We start from the raw sequence: 13,800 nt of genomic DNA on the forward strand, positions 1-13,800 counted from the left end.
TCTTCTTTACTAAAAAACCAAGTTTTTTAGCTTTAATATATTTCAGTGTGACAAAGACACAAAGGCACTCTTTTAAATTTGAAAACAAAGAAAACTTCACTTTGTAATTCTACCTTCCTTCTAAACATATCTTTAGTTAGCATATTAGCATTCTGGAAAAATCTTAGGTTTTTAAAATAGTTTTATAACTTTATATCACACTTTCTTGCCTTAATATAACATTACACACACACAAACACACACATATTCTTGTGTCTATAATTTTAAAAGCTGTACAATATTGTACCTAGTGAATACACCAAAGATGATTTAACCATTTCCTTATGGCTGCAATTTTAGTTTCTTTTTCAATTTTAAGATCTCATAGCTGTGTATGATAATCTATACCAGTGCAGTCTAACAAAAATATAATGCAAGCCACATATGTAATTAAAAATTTTCTAGTAGCCACATTAAAAGAAGTAAAAAGAAATAGGTGAACTTAATTTTAATGATATATTTAACCCAATATATCCAAAGTATTACCATTTCAACATATAATCAATATAAAAATTATTCGAGATATTTTATACTTACTTTTTTTTTCAAAATTCAGTGTATACTTTACACGCATAGCACATCTCATTTCAGAATAGTCACATTTCAAATGCCCATTAGCCATGTGTGGCTGGCTAGTGACTACTGTTTCGGAGAGCACAAATCTATACTATCGATTTTATGAGAGAAACTAGGTATTCTCTTTAAATGCTTTTCAAAATCACATCAGTGTTATCCATTAACATTTGTGTGCTATTAAAAAATAAGACAAATGTGATGTTAAATGTACATACACAATGAATATGAACAGTATGTTTTTCTTTTTTTAATTAATTAATTTTTTGCTGCATTGGGTCTTCGTCGCTGCACATGGGCTTTCTCTAGTTGCGGCGAGTGGGGACTGCTCTTTGTTGCGGTGCACGGGCTTCTCATTGCAGTGGTTTCTCTTGTTGCGGAGCACACGCTCCAGGTGCACGGGCTTCAGTAGTTGTGGCATGAGGACCCAGTAGTTGTGGCTCGCAGGCTCTAGAGCGCAGGCTCAGTCGTTGTGGCGCACGGGCTTAGTTGCTCCGTGGCATGTGGGATCTTCCTGGCCCAGGGCTCGAACTCGTGTCCCCTGCATTGGCAGGTGGATTCTTAACCACTGTGCCACCAGGGAAGTCCCTGAACAGTATGTTTCAACTAAGTAAAATGTATATCTAAGTATGCAACAAGGAATGGAGAGAACGCATTATGCAAAAGCTAAAAATTATGTGAGGATAGTGGAATTACAGGTCATATTCTTTCTTTAAAAATTTACCTTTATTATTATGCATTTTAAATTAGAAGTCATCTATCTGTCTGAGGCCTCAACTGCTCACCACTGGAACCTCAGTTTGTGACAGTATCATAAAAGGATTCCAGCTCCTCCAATTGAGCTCCAAAAGCCTGAAGGAGCAAGACGACTTAAGTGACTCCCACCCAGGTCTGGGAACCTCCGGCTTCCCCTATATTATACGTCAGCCTACTAAGTGCTTCAGAAGTGCAAAGCTGAGGCAATTAAGCTACTCTGCTATGAGAAGGAGTCCTAGGGGCTCTTTTCATTGCATCCCTTTCCTGGTAGGATTGGAGGGGCAGAGCCTCTCCACACTGTCTTCTCACAGTTAAGGAACTGATGCTGTTCCCTGTCTACCCTCAGGGAATTGTGTGGGAAGGGATGGGTCCTGCAGGGTTGCCATCTTGAATGACTCAAAGGAGCTCTGTTCAGATAGAGCACGATGTGAATGGTGCCCCCAGGAGCTGTGCTATGTAGCATCCCCAACAATCCTATTAGTAAATCTCTCTCCCAAGTTAAGATAGTTATCCAGCAGCTAAGCAAACTGTAACCTCAGAGTTCTGGGACTGAGTATCAGTTCACTGAGTATCAAGATATTCTTCACATGCCTAAGCTACTTTTGCAGGGAAACTTGCCTCCACTGCAGGACCAAGTAGAGTAGTGGACACTCCATCACTCTTGTAATTTTTATTTTAATCTCCTTTCCTTTCCTCCTCCTCCTCCTTTTACTTCTTCCTAGGTGAAATCAACTCCTTTTCCCATCTCGGTGGCAACCAAATTCACAGAATGGTTTCAAAACTGTCATCCAACTGTTAAACTTTGAGAAATTCAGGAAGTGTGTTCTCCATTTCGACATCTTCTGACTCAGTGGACAAGGCTTCATAATCTTTGGAGATAAACTACTTGCTGAGCAGCTTTTGGGAGAAGAATGGTTGCCACTGTCTTCATCCTAGACAAAATGGCAATTTTTATATTTAATCCCATTTGTGCTGGAGACTAGATTTTCATTGCTGCTAATAGCGTTTTCTATATTTTCAATGGATGGTTCAAACTGTACTTTGTTGCCTTAAGACAGCATCACTGTTTGCTTTAATATCATCTCGATGTCCCTTCACTAATTTACTTATTCCTGCCTGCAGAATACATTTCTGTTACAAAATTTCCAAGTTACTGTTGCTCCCTCTTTCGAGTTGGTGAGTGAAAGTGTCATCAGTAGGTGCCATTCATATTTTATAGAACACTACTCCTTTCGTAAACAGATTTGCCTCTGGCTGGACTAAATTGGATCAAATCCTTCATTTTATAATGACCATTGCAAGCTATGCAGATGTTGATGGGTACTGCATCCCGATATCCAGTGACTGCTGCCAGCTTCACGGCATCCTTATAAGATTTGATCACATCCTATATTATGGCCAAAGACCACTGTAGTACAACTTGAGAAATCTGAAATCTTGGTCCTCCTTGAATGAATCTTTTTTTGTTTGTCAGTTGAGTAAAAGTCCAGCATCATCTTTTTTTACCAACTAGTATTTTTAAAGTGTCTGGGTTAGTCCTCTAAGATACTTTTAAAAAGAAACTATGATCCAGTTGCTCCGGCACAACAGAAAGCTGTTCACGTTTTGACATGTTTTTGCCAGACTGCCTTATGTCAGGGCAGATTCTTACGGTATGTTCACTATTAATATCTCTTGTTCTCTTGAGAAAGCCACATGCCAAAAATTCAGGGTTTTCGGTGCCTTTTCCAATTTGCCTAGAAAAGTCTCACTGTGAAATTCAGAGTTCTCTCATTTTCCCCAAAGAGGAAGTCTTATTATTCTGAAGAACAACTGAAATTAGATGCTTCGACCACATAAAATCCATGGAGGGATGTATCCATTAATTATGCTGTAAATTTCTTCCACAGTTTCAAGCAAGTCATATGTAATGTAACTTTCAAAACTATCATTCTGCTCCAATTGTATTTTTTCCCATCTTGACTGCTTTCAATTATTTTCCATTCTTACCTTCAAATTTAGCTTCATCATTTTCCTTTTCTCCATAAAGTTCCTCAGATATATTCTGAGGGGAGAACTAAAAGAATAAGGAGAAACTATCATTAAATTGGTGCGTCTGACTAAAAATTGCTGATACAGGTGATTAACTCAGCTGTTGCTGTGCCATTCTAGACGTGGAAGAAGGGAGGCAAAAGAGATAGGAAAGGAGCCCACTAATGTCTTCAAGATTCCCTAGCATGCGACCCATGGTGCCTACTGTATTAACTGTGCAGGCATTGTGGGTGTAGTGAGAGAAGAGGAGAAACGTCTAAAAGCCATAATGGTCTTTAAAGATCCTGATTTCCCCCTTTCTGTAACTTCCAATTGTTTGGCATCTGTCTTCCTCACCAGATTGTAAGTTCCATGAAGGCAAGGACAGTCTCTACTTGTTTACGTTATAAACCAAGTTACCTAGCATGGTGTCTGTAGTATGGTAGATATTATTTGATGGATCAATGAATAAAATAAAAAAGACCTAGTCCAGTGAACATCCATTCCTAGATCCAAGTGAAATATGCCCATCTTTCATTTTTTTCTTTCTTTTACGTCCTTCTGATCATAGACTTCATAGTTCATCAGTTTGTTACATCACTGAGAAAGCTGGGTGGGGGAAACAGGGAGATGCTGGTCAAAGGGTACAAGGCTTCATTTATAAGATGAATAAGTTCTGGGGATCTCATGCACAGCACGGTAGCTATAGTTAAAAATACTATACTGTATACTTCAAATTGATAAGAGAGTAGATCTTAAGCATTCTCACCACCAAGAAAACAAGGTAACTATGTGAGATGATAAATATGTTAATTAACAATACTGTCATAATTACTTCACAATGTATACATATATGAAATCATCACGTTATACACTTTAAATATATGTCTTTTATTTGTCAATTATATTTCAATTAAGCTGGAAAAAACTTGAAGAAAAAGAAAATTTTCTCAGTCCCTTAACCTGCCACACACATGCGTGTCTAATACGTAATCCTGGATTTCCTACCTATTTGTTTTATTCATTCCTGGCCCAAGCTGTGAGTGCTAGAGGAAACTTACAGCACTATTGATGGTCAATATTACAAGTACATATATGATTTTGCTGGGCCCCTGATGCTGTTTAACTCTCCTTTTACTTAATGAATATTGTCTCTTTTACAAACCATTGCTCAAAGTAATGGTCTAGATCAATCTCCACTTCCTCCATACTGAAATTAAATTCAAATATTCAGATTTCTGCCTTACTACTCTACTAACACTATACTCTCATAGGCCACAAGTGAACTCTTAATTAATTCCATTACTAAAAACTTATTTGAAAGTCACTACCCATAAGAGACTGTATTATTATAAAATCTCAAGAAACCTGAGAGCTGCATGTACATAACAGGGATAAAATCCTCAAAATTTTCTTTTCTTTAAATTTATTTTAATTTTTCTTTCAGTTTTATTGAGATATAATTGACATGCAACACTATATAAGTTTAAGGTGTACAGCATAATGATTTGACCTTCCTACATCATGAAATGATTACCACAATAAGTTTAATGAACAAGTTTTTCTTTATTCTCACAATATTATGTATACACTACCAAATGTAAAACAGATAGCTAGTGGGAAGCAGCCGCACAGCACAGGGAGATCAGCTGGGTGCTTTGTGACCACCTAGAGGGGTGGGATAGGGAGGGTGGGAGGGAGACGCAAGAGGGAGGAGATATGGGGATATATGTATATGTATAGCTGATTCACTTTGTTATAAAGCAGAAACTAACACACCATTGTAAAGCAATTATACTCCAATAAAGATGTTAAAAAAAAAATGTCTTATACAGAAAAAGGTTAATCCATCACTGAACCTCTATTTACCTAACTCTATTAATCTAAATTATTTTGGATGATGATAGCTAGATTATAAAAATGAAATATATTGCTAACATTTTTTGAGCTCTTTCGAAATACAAAGCATAGTATTTATTACTTTACAAGCTGTATCCTGTTTAATCTTTAAAACAACTCTCTGGGGACTTCCCTGGTGGTGCAGTGGTTAAGAATCCGCCTGCCAGTCCAGGGGACATGGGTTCGAACTCTGGTCTGGGAAGATCCCACATGCTGCGGAGCAACTAAGCCCGTGCACCACAACTACTGAGCCTGTGCTCTAGAGCCTGCGAGCCACAACTATAGAGTCCACAAGCCACAACTACTGAAGCCGGCACGCCTAGAACCCGTGCTCCGCAACAAGAGAAGCCACCACAATGAGAAGCCCGCGCACTGCAATGAAGAGTAGCTCCTGCTCGCCGTAACTAGAGAAAGCCCACGCGTAGCAACGAAGACCCAACAAGCCAAAAATAAATAAATAAAAGTAAATAAATTAAAACAAAAACAACAACAACAAAAAAACAACTCTGTGGTAAATATTATCTCCATTTTATTGGTATGGAAACTGAAGCATAAATAAATTATTTAATTATTCAAGGGTACACAATAAGGAGCACAGTCAGGACTTGAACCCAGGTGTTTTTTTTTCCTCTTTATTTTGAGGTAATATTGGTTTATAAAATTATATGTTTCATGTGTACAACCTTATATTTCCACTTCTGCATACACTACAGTGTGCTTACCACCAAAAATTTAGTTTCCATCTGTCACCATACAGTTGATCCCCTTTATCCATTTTGCCCTCCCTCTGTCCCCTCCCTTCTGGTAACCACTCTGTTCTCTGTATCTACATGTTTGTTTTGTTTAGTTCATTTATTCTGTTTTTTTGTTTCTCTGTTTTTTATATTCCACATATGAGTGAAATCATATTGTATTTGTCTTTCTCTGACTTATTTCACTTAGCATATACCCTCAAGGTCCATCCATGTTATCACAAATGGCAAGACTTCATCTTTTTATTTTATGGATGAGTAGTATTCCATTGTATATATATATGCTATGCCACATCTTCTTTATCCATTCATCCACTGATGGGCACTTAAGTTACTTCTATAACTTGGCTACTGTAAAATAATGCTGTAATGAACATAAGGGTGCATATATCTTTTTGAATTAGTATTTTTGTATTCTTTGGATAAATACTCAGAAATGGGATAACTGGATCATATGGTAGTCCTATTCTTAATTTTTTCAGGAATCTCCATACTGTTTTCCAAAGTGGCTACACCAATTTACATTCCCACCAACTGTGTATTAGACAGTATACTCTTTTGACATCAGTCTTAGCAATATCTTTCTAGATATATCTTCTCCAGCAAGGGAAACAAAAGCAAAAATACATCAATGGGACTACATCAAACTAAAAAGCTTCTGCACAGCAAAGGAAACCATCAACAAAATGAAAATGCAACCTACTGAATGGGAGAAGATATTTGCAAATCATATATTCAATAAGGGGTTAATATCCAAAATATATAAAGAATGCATATAACTCAACAACAACAAAAACCTGACTAAAAAATGAGCAGAGAAGCTGAATAGACATTTTTTCAAAGAAGACAAAGATGTCCAACTGGCACATGAAAAGATGCTGAACTGAGGTGTTTCTGACCTATGTTTATAATAATATTTCCCAAAGCGTAACTCACCACTGGCATCAAAATTCCTTGGTGAGACTGGTAAAGATACAACTTTTTAAAAACTAGGCTGCATTCAAGATCTACTAATCAAGAATATCACTAGATGGGGCCTAGAAATACGTTTTTCCAGGAGATTCTTATGCACATCAAAATTAATTAATGGCATTTTCTCTGAAGAAAGACTGGTTAAATAAAAAATCTGGACAATATAAAAAATTGGACATTTCTTGTCAAAAGAATTTTTTTTCTGTATTTAGGTCGATTTATTCCATTATATTCGCAAAAGCTTTCTCAAGGAGGTTTTCTTTAGCTGTTCCTGTAGCTGTTTTTCTCTTTTTTAATTTTATTTTGGAGTATAGTTGATTAACAATGTTGTGTTAGTTTCAGGTTTACAGCAAAGTGATTCAGTTATACATACACATGTATCTATTCTTTTTCAAATTCTTTTCCCATTTAGGTTATTACATAATACTGAGCAGAGTTCCCTGTGCTATACAGTAGGTCCTGGTTGGTTATCTATTTTATTTTATTTTTTTTTGAATTTTTGAATTTTATTTTATTTATTTTTTTATACAGCAGGTTCTTATTAGTCATCAATTTTATACACATCGGTGTATACATGTCAATCCCAATCGGCCAGTTCATCCCACCACTACCCCACCCCCCGCCACTTTCCCCTCTTGGTGTCCATATGTTTGTTCTCTTCATCTGTGTCTCAATTTCTGCCCTGCAAACCGGTTCATCTGTACCATTTATCTAGGTTCCACATATACGTGTTAATATACGATATTTGTTTTTCTCTTTCTGACTTACTTCACTCTGTATGACGGTCTCTAGATCCATCCACGTCTCAACAAATGACCCAATTTCGTTCCTTTTTATGGCTGAGTAATATTCCATTGTATATATGTACCACATCATCTTTATCCATTCGTCTGTCGATGGGCATCTAGGTTGCTTCCATGACCTGGCTATTGTAAACAGTGCTGCAATGAACATTGGGGTGCATGTGTCTTTTTGAATTATGGTTTTCTCTGGGTATATGCCCAGTAGTGGGATTGCTGGATCATATGGTAATTCTATTTTTAGTTTTTTAAGGAACCTCCATACTGTTCTCCATAGTGGCTGTATCAATTTACATTCCCACCAACAGTGCAAGATGGTTCCCTTTTCTCCACACCCTCTCCAGCATTTGTTGTTTGTAGATTTTCTGATGATGCCTATTCTAACTGGTGTGAGGTGATACCTCATTGTAGTTTTGTTTGTTTGTTTTTTATAAATTTATTTATTTATTTTTGGCTGCTTTGGGTCTTTGTTGCTGTGCGTGGGCTTTCTCTAGTTGCGGCGAGTGGGGGCTACTCTTCGGTGCATGGGCTTCTCATTGCGGTGGCTTCTCTTGTTGCGGAGCACAGGCTCTAGGCGTGCGGGCTTCAGTAGTTGTGGCTCGCGGGCTCTAGAGTGCGGGCTCAGGAGTTGTGGTGCCCGGGCTTAGTTGCTCCGCGGCATGTGGGATATTCCCAGACCAGGGCTCGAACCCGTGTCCCCTGCATTGGCAGGCGGATTCTTAACCACTGTGCCACCAGGGAAGCCTACCTCATTGTAGTTTTGATTTGCATTTCTCTAATAATTAGTGATGTTGAGCAGCTTTTCATGTGCTTCTTGGCCATCTGTATGTCTTCTTTGGAGAAATGTCTATTTAGATCTTCTGCCCATTTTTGGATTGGGTTGTTTGTTTTTTTAATACTGAGCTGCATGAGCTGTTTATATATTTTGGAGATTAATCCTTTGTCCGTTGATTTGATTGCAAATATTTTCTCCCATTCTGAGGGCTGTCTTTTCGTCTTGTTTATGGTTTCCTTTGCTGTGCAAAAGCTTTTAAGTTTCATTAGGTCCCATTTGTTTATTTTTGTTTTTATTTCCATTACTCTAGGAGGTGGATCCAAAAATATCTTGCTGTGATTTATGTCAAAGAGTGTTCTTCCTATGTTTTCCTCTAAGAGTTTTATAGTGTCTGGTCTTACATTTAGTTCTCTAATCTATTTTGAGTTTATTTTTGTGTATGGTGTTAGGGAGTGTTCTAATTTCATTCTTTTACATGTAGCCGTCCAGTTTTCCCAGCACCACTTACTGAGGAGACTGTCTTTTCATTGTATATCCTTGCCTCCTTTGTCATAGATTAGCTGACCAAGGTTATCTATTTTAAATATAGCAGTGTGTACATGTCAATCCCAAATTCCCAATCTATCCCTCCTTCCTACTCTTCCGCCCTGGTAACCATAAGTTCTCTCTCTAGGTCTGTGAGTCTGTTTCTGTTTTATAAATAAGTTCATTTGTATCATTTTTTGTTTAGTTTCTGCATATGAGCAATATCATATGATACTTGTCTTTCTCTGACTTTCTTCACTTAGTATGATAATCTCCAGGTCCATCCATGTTGCTGCAAATGGCATTATTTCATTCTTTTTAATGGCTGAGTAATATTCCATTGTATATATGTACCACACCTACTTTATCCATTCATCTGTCAATGGACATTTAGGTTGCTTCCATGTCTTGGCTATTGTAAATAGCACTGCAATGAACACTGGGGTGCATGTATCCTTTCAAGCCATGTTTTTCTCTGGATATAGCCCAGAAGTAGGATTGCTAGATCATATGGTAGCTCTATTTTTAGTTTTTTAAGGAACCTCCATACTGTTCTCCATAGCAGCTGTATGACTTTACATTCCCACCAACAGTGTAGGAGGGTTCCCTTTTCTCCACACCCTCTCCAGCATTTATTATTTGTAGACTTTCTGATGATGGCCATTCTGACTGGTGTGAGGTGATTTCTCATTGTAGTTTTGATGTGCATTTCTCTAGTAATTAGCGACGTTGAGCATCTTTTCATGTGTCTCTTGGTCATCTGTATGTCTTCTTTGGAGAAATGTCTATTTAGGTCTTCTGCCCATTTTTTGATTGGGTTGTTTGGTTTTTTGTTATTGAGCCACATGAGCTCTTTGTAAATTTTGGAGACTAATCCTTTGTCAGTCGCATCGTTTGCAAATATTTTCTCCCATTCTGTGGGTTGTCTTTTCGTATTGTTTATGGTTTCCTTTGCTGTGCAAAAGCTTTTAGGTTTAATTAGGTCCGATTTGTTTATTTTAGTTTTTATTTCCATTATGCTAGGAGTCAGCTCAAAAAAGACATTGCTGCGATTTATGTCAAAGAGTGTTCTGCCTATGTTTTCCTCGAAGAGTTTTATAGTACCCAGTCTTTCATTTAGGTCTTTAATCCATTTTGAGTTTATTTTTGTATTTGGTGTTGGAGAATGTCCTAATTTCATTTTTTTATATGCTGCTGTCCAGTTTTCCCAGCACCATTTATTGAAGAGACTACCTTTCCTCCATTGTATAGTTTTGCCTCCTCTGTCATAGATTAATCGACTATAGGTGTGTGGGTTTCTGGGCTTTCTATCCTGTTCCATTGACCTATATTTCTGTTTTTGTGCTAGTACTATACTGCTTTGATGACTGTAACTTTGTAGTATAGGCTGAAGTCAGGGAGACTGATTCTTCCAGCTCTGTTTTTCTTTTTCAAGATTGCTTTGGCTATTCAGGGTCTTTTGTGTCTCCATACAAATTTTAAGATTTGTTTGTTCTAGTTCTGTGAAAAATGTTATTGGTAATTTGATAGGGATTGCACTGAATCTGCAGATTGCCTTGGGTAGTATAATCATTTTGACAATATCGATTCTTCCAATCCAAGTACATGGTATATATTTCCAGCTGTTTATGTCACCTTTGATTTCTTTCATCAGCTTCTTATAGCTTTCAGACTACAGGTCTTTTGTCTCCTTAGGTAGGTTTATTGGTTCTTACCCTCTTGTGGGCAGGGCCATGCTCAGGAAGACTTTAAGCAGCCTGACTGCTGATGGGTGGGGCTACGTTCCTGCCCTGTTGGTTGTTTGGCCTGATGTGTCCCAGCACTAGAGCCTATGGGCTGTTGGGTGGGGCTAGGTCTTGGGGAGGAAATGGCGATCTCCAGGAGGGCTCATGCTAATAAGTACTTGCCAGAACTGCTGCTGCCAGTGTCTTTGTCCCCGCAGTTGAGCTACAGCCACCCCCCGCCTTGGCAGGAGACACTCCAACACTAGCAGGTAGGTCTGGCCCAGTCTCTTATGAGGTCACTGCTTTTTTCCCTGGCTCCTGGTGCATAAGACCTTGTGTGTGCCCTCCAAGAGTGGAATTTCTGTTTCCCCCAGTCCTGTGGAATTCCTGCGATCAAACCCCACTGGTCTTCAAAGCCAGATTCTCCTCCCGTTGCCAGACCCCCAGGCTGGGAAGCCTGACGTGGGGCTCAGGACTTCCACTCCTGTGGGAGAACTTCTGCGGTATAATTATTGTCCAGTTTGTGGGTCGCCCACCAGGAAGGTGTAGAATTTGATTTTATCGCGATTGTGCCCTTCCTACCATCTTGTTGTGGCATATTCTTTGTCTTTGGATGTACGGTATCTTTTTTGGTAGGTTCCAGCATTTTTTGTTGATGGTTGTTCAGCAGTTAGTTGTGATTTTGATGTTTCTGTAAGAAGGGGTGAGTTCACATCCTTCTACTCTGCTTTCTTGCCAGACAGTGCATATTCAAGTAGTCCCTGTAGCTAGTTTTTAATTGAAAAAATTTTTTCTTATTGTGGCAAAATATATATAAGATTTGCCATTTTCACCATTTTAAAGTGTACAATTCAGTGGTACTAGTTACATTCACAACATCGTACAACCATCACTACTATCTATTTTCAAAACTATTCTATTACCACAAACAGAAACTCTGTAACATTTAGCAATAGCTCTTAGCCTCTGGTAATCTCTGATCTACTTTCTGTCTCTTTGAAGTTGTCTATTCTAGATATTGCATATAATTGGAATTGTATAATGTTTGTCCTTTTGCATTTGGCTTATTTCACTTACCATATGCTTTCAAGGTTCATTGTGTTTGTAGCATGTATCAGAACCTCGTTCCTTTTTATGACTGAATAATTTTTGTACATGGTGTAGAATTTTGATAGGCACTACACTGAATCTGTAGATCACTTTGGGTAGAGGTATTGACATCTTAACAAATTAAATCTTCTGCCCATGAACACAGGCTGTCTTTCCATTTATTTAGGTCTTCTTTAATTTCTCTCAGCAATACTTTGCAGTTTCCAGTGTACAAGTCTTTCACCTCTTTGGTTAAATTTATTCCTAGGTATTTTATTCTTTTAAATGCTACTGTAAATAGAATTGCCTCCTTCATTTCCTTTCCAAATTGTTTACTGCAGGTGTATAGAAACACAACTGATTTTTGTGTATTGATCATATACCCTGTAATTTTGCTGAATTTGTTTATTAGTACTAGCAGTTTCTTGTGCATTCTTCGGGAGTCTCTCTCTATAGGATCATGTCATCTGCAAATAGAGATAGTTTTATTTCTTCTTTTCCAGTTGGATGCCTTTTCATTCTTTTTCTTATCTAATTGCTCTGGCTAGAATTTTCAGTAAAATATTGAATACCAGTGGTGAAAGTGAGCACGCTTGTCTTGTTACTGATGTTTGGAGGAAAGTTTTCATTCTTTCCTTTCAAGAATTTTAAACAGTTGAAAATGGAAGTAAATACTGGTTTGCCTCTTAGTCTTTGATCACCTACAGGATACAGGCATAACTATATCTTCATCGTAAGCTTTTGATAAACATTTTCAACTAACTTACCCCCAGAGACCCTCATTTAAGCAGAAAATGACCCATATTCTTGTTTTTTGATTAAATACTTAAAATACAGTAAAGAGAAAATCAGAATTCTGAAATGTGGTTACTTGTCACAATTAAATTGTATAGATAAAAAACAAAAAACAAAACCCATTTATGGCATAACATTACTTTTAAATAGGTCTTATTTGGATTAGTATAGAAATAAAAGTTACTCTTCTGCTTATAAGAGAATAAACCAGTGATTGAAAATACACTTTATACAGCAGGAGGGATCCTTGTGGTGACAGGACTATTCTGTATCTTGACTGTGGTGGTGGATACATGAACCTACATATGTGATAAAATTGTATAGAACATACACACATATATGAATGAATATGTATTGTAAAATTTAGAAACCTGAATAAAGATTGGTGCATTGTATCAACATCAGTTTCCTGGTTCTGATATTGTACTACAGCTTTGCAAGATGTTATCATGTCAGGAAAGTGGGAAAAGGGTACACATGATCTATGTTCTACTTCTCAAAATGACAAACCTACAATTACATGAAAATAAACTTTATAGAAGAACAGTCACCATTACTGCATTTTTTGTAGCAGTGCCAGCAGCAGCAAGAAATTGCAAAGAGGAAGAAAAACCAATGGCAGTGAATTATATATTTTCCTTTTAGAGAATAAAGAATATGGAAGTTCACATAAAATATTAATGTGTAGGTGTTTGTTTAATTTATAAACAAACTTTATCGACATATTGAGCTTTATTGACATGTCACTAATTGCCTGTCTTCTGGGAAAAAAAAAATTACCTAAAACACGGAACTATATTTTCCTGCTGGAGAATTCTTACATTTAAAACTTGCCAAGTCGATTAACAGGCAGTGATTTCAGGACATATTCGTAAGTGGAAAGAGCGAAGTATGAAAGAGTATAAATTGTATGCTATCTCTGTATAAGAAGAGAAATGAGATAAAATAAATGAAATGGCTTAATTTTATAAAAATAAACATATGAAAGGTAAACCAGAAACTAATTAATTTGGTTACTTATAGGGACTACACAGAAGGAATGCAGCAGGGAATAGTAACACATCTCTATGTATACTTTTTTGTAAAGTTTT

At 37.3% G+C, this 13,800-nt stretch overlaps 1 protein-coding gene across 4 annotated transcripts in view; it reads right to left on the minus strand.

Annotated features, from left to right (window-relative positions):
- Nucleotides 1–13,800, minus strand: part of ITGB3BP (integrin subunit beta 3 binding protein) — an 88,658-nt gene that overhangs the window by 16,407 nt on the left and 58,451 nt on the right. The window contains exon 5 of one of the 4 annotated variants that reach the window (XM_068540028.1): nt 3,358–3,424. The exons of the other annotated variants lie outside the window; for them this stretch is intronic. Within the exon in view, the coding sequence (XP_068396129.1) occupies nt 3,358–3,424 (67 nt within the window). The remainder of the gene's footprint in view (nt 1–3,357; nt 3,425–13,800) is intronic. 4 annotated transcript variants of the gene reach the window in all.

This window comes from Eschrichtius robustus, chromosome 3 (assembly GCF_028021215.1).
Source record: "Eschrichtius robustus isolate mEscRob2 chromosome 3, mEscRob2.pri, whole genome shotgun sequence".
NCBI lineage: Eukaryota > Metazoa > Chordata > Mammalia > Artiodactyla > Eschrichtiidae > Eschrichtius > Eschrichtius robustus.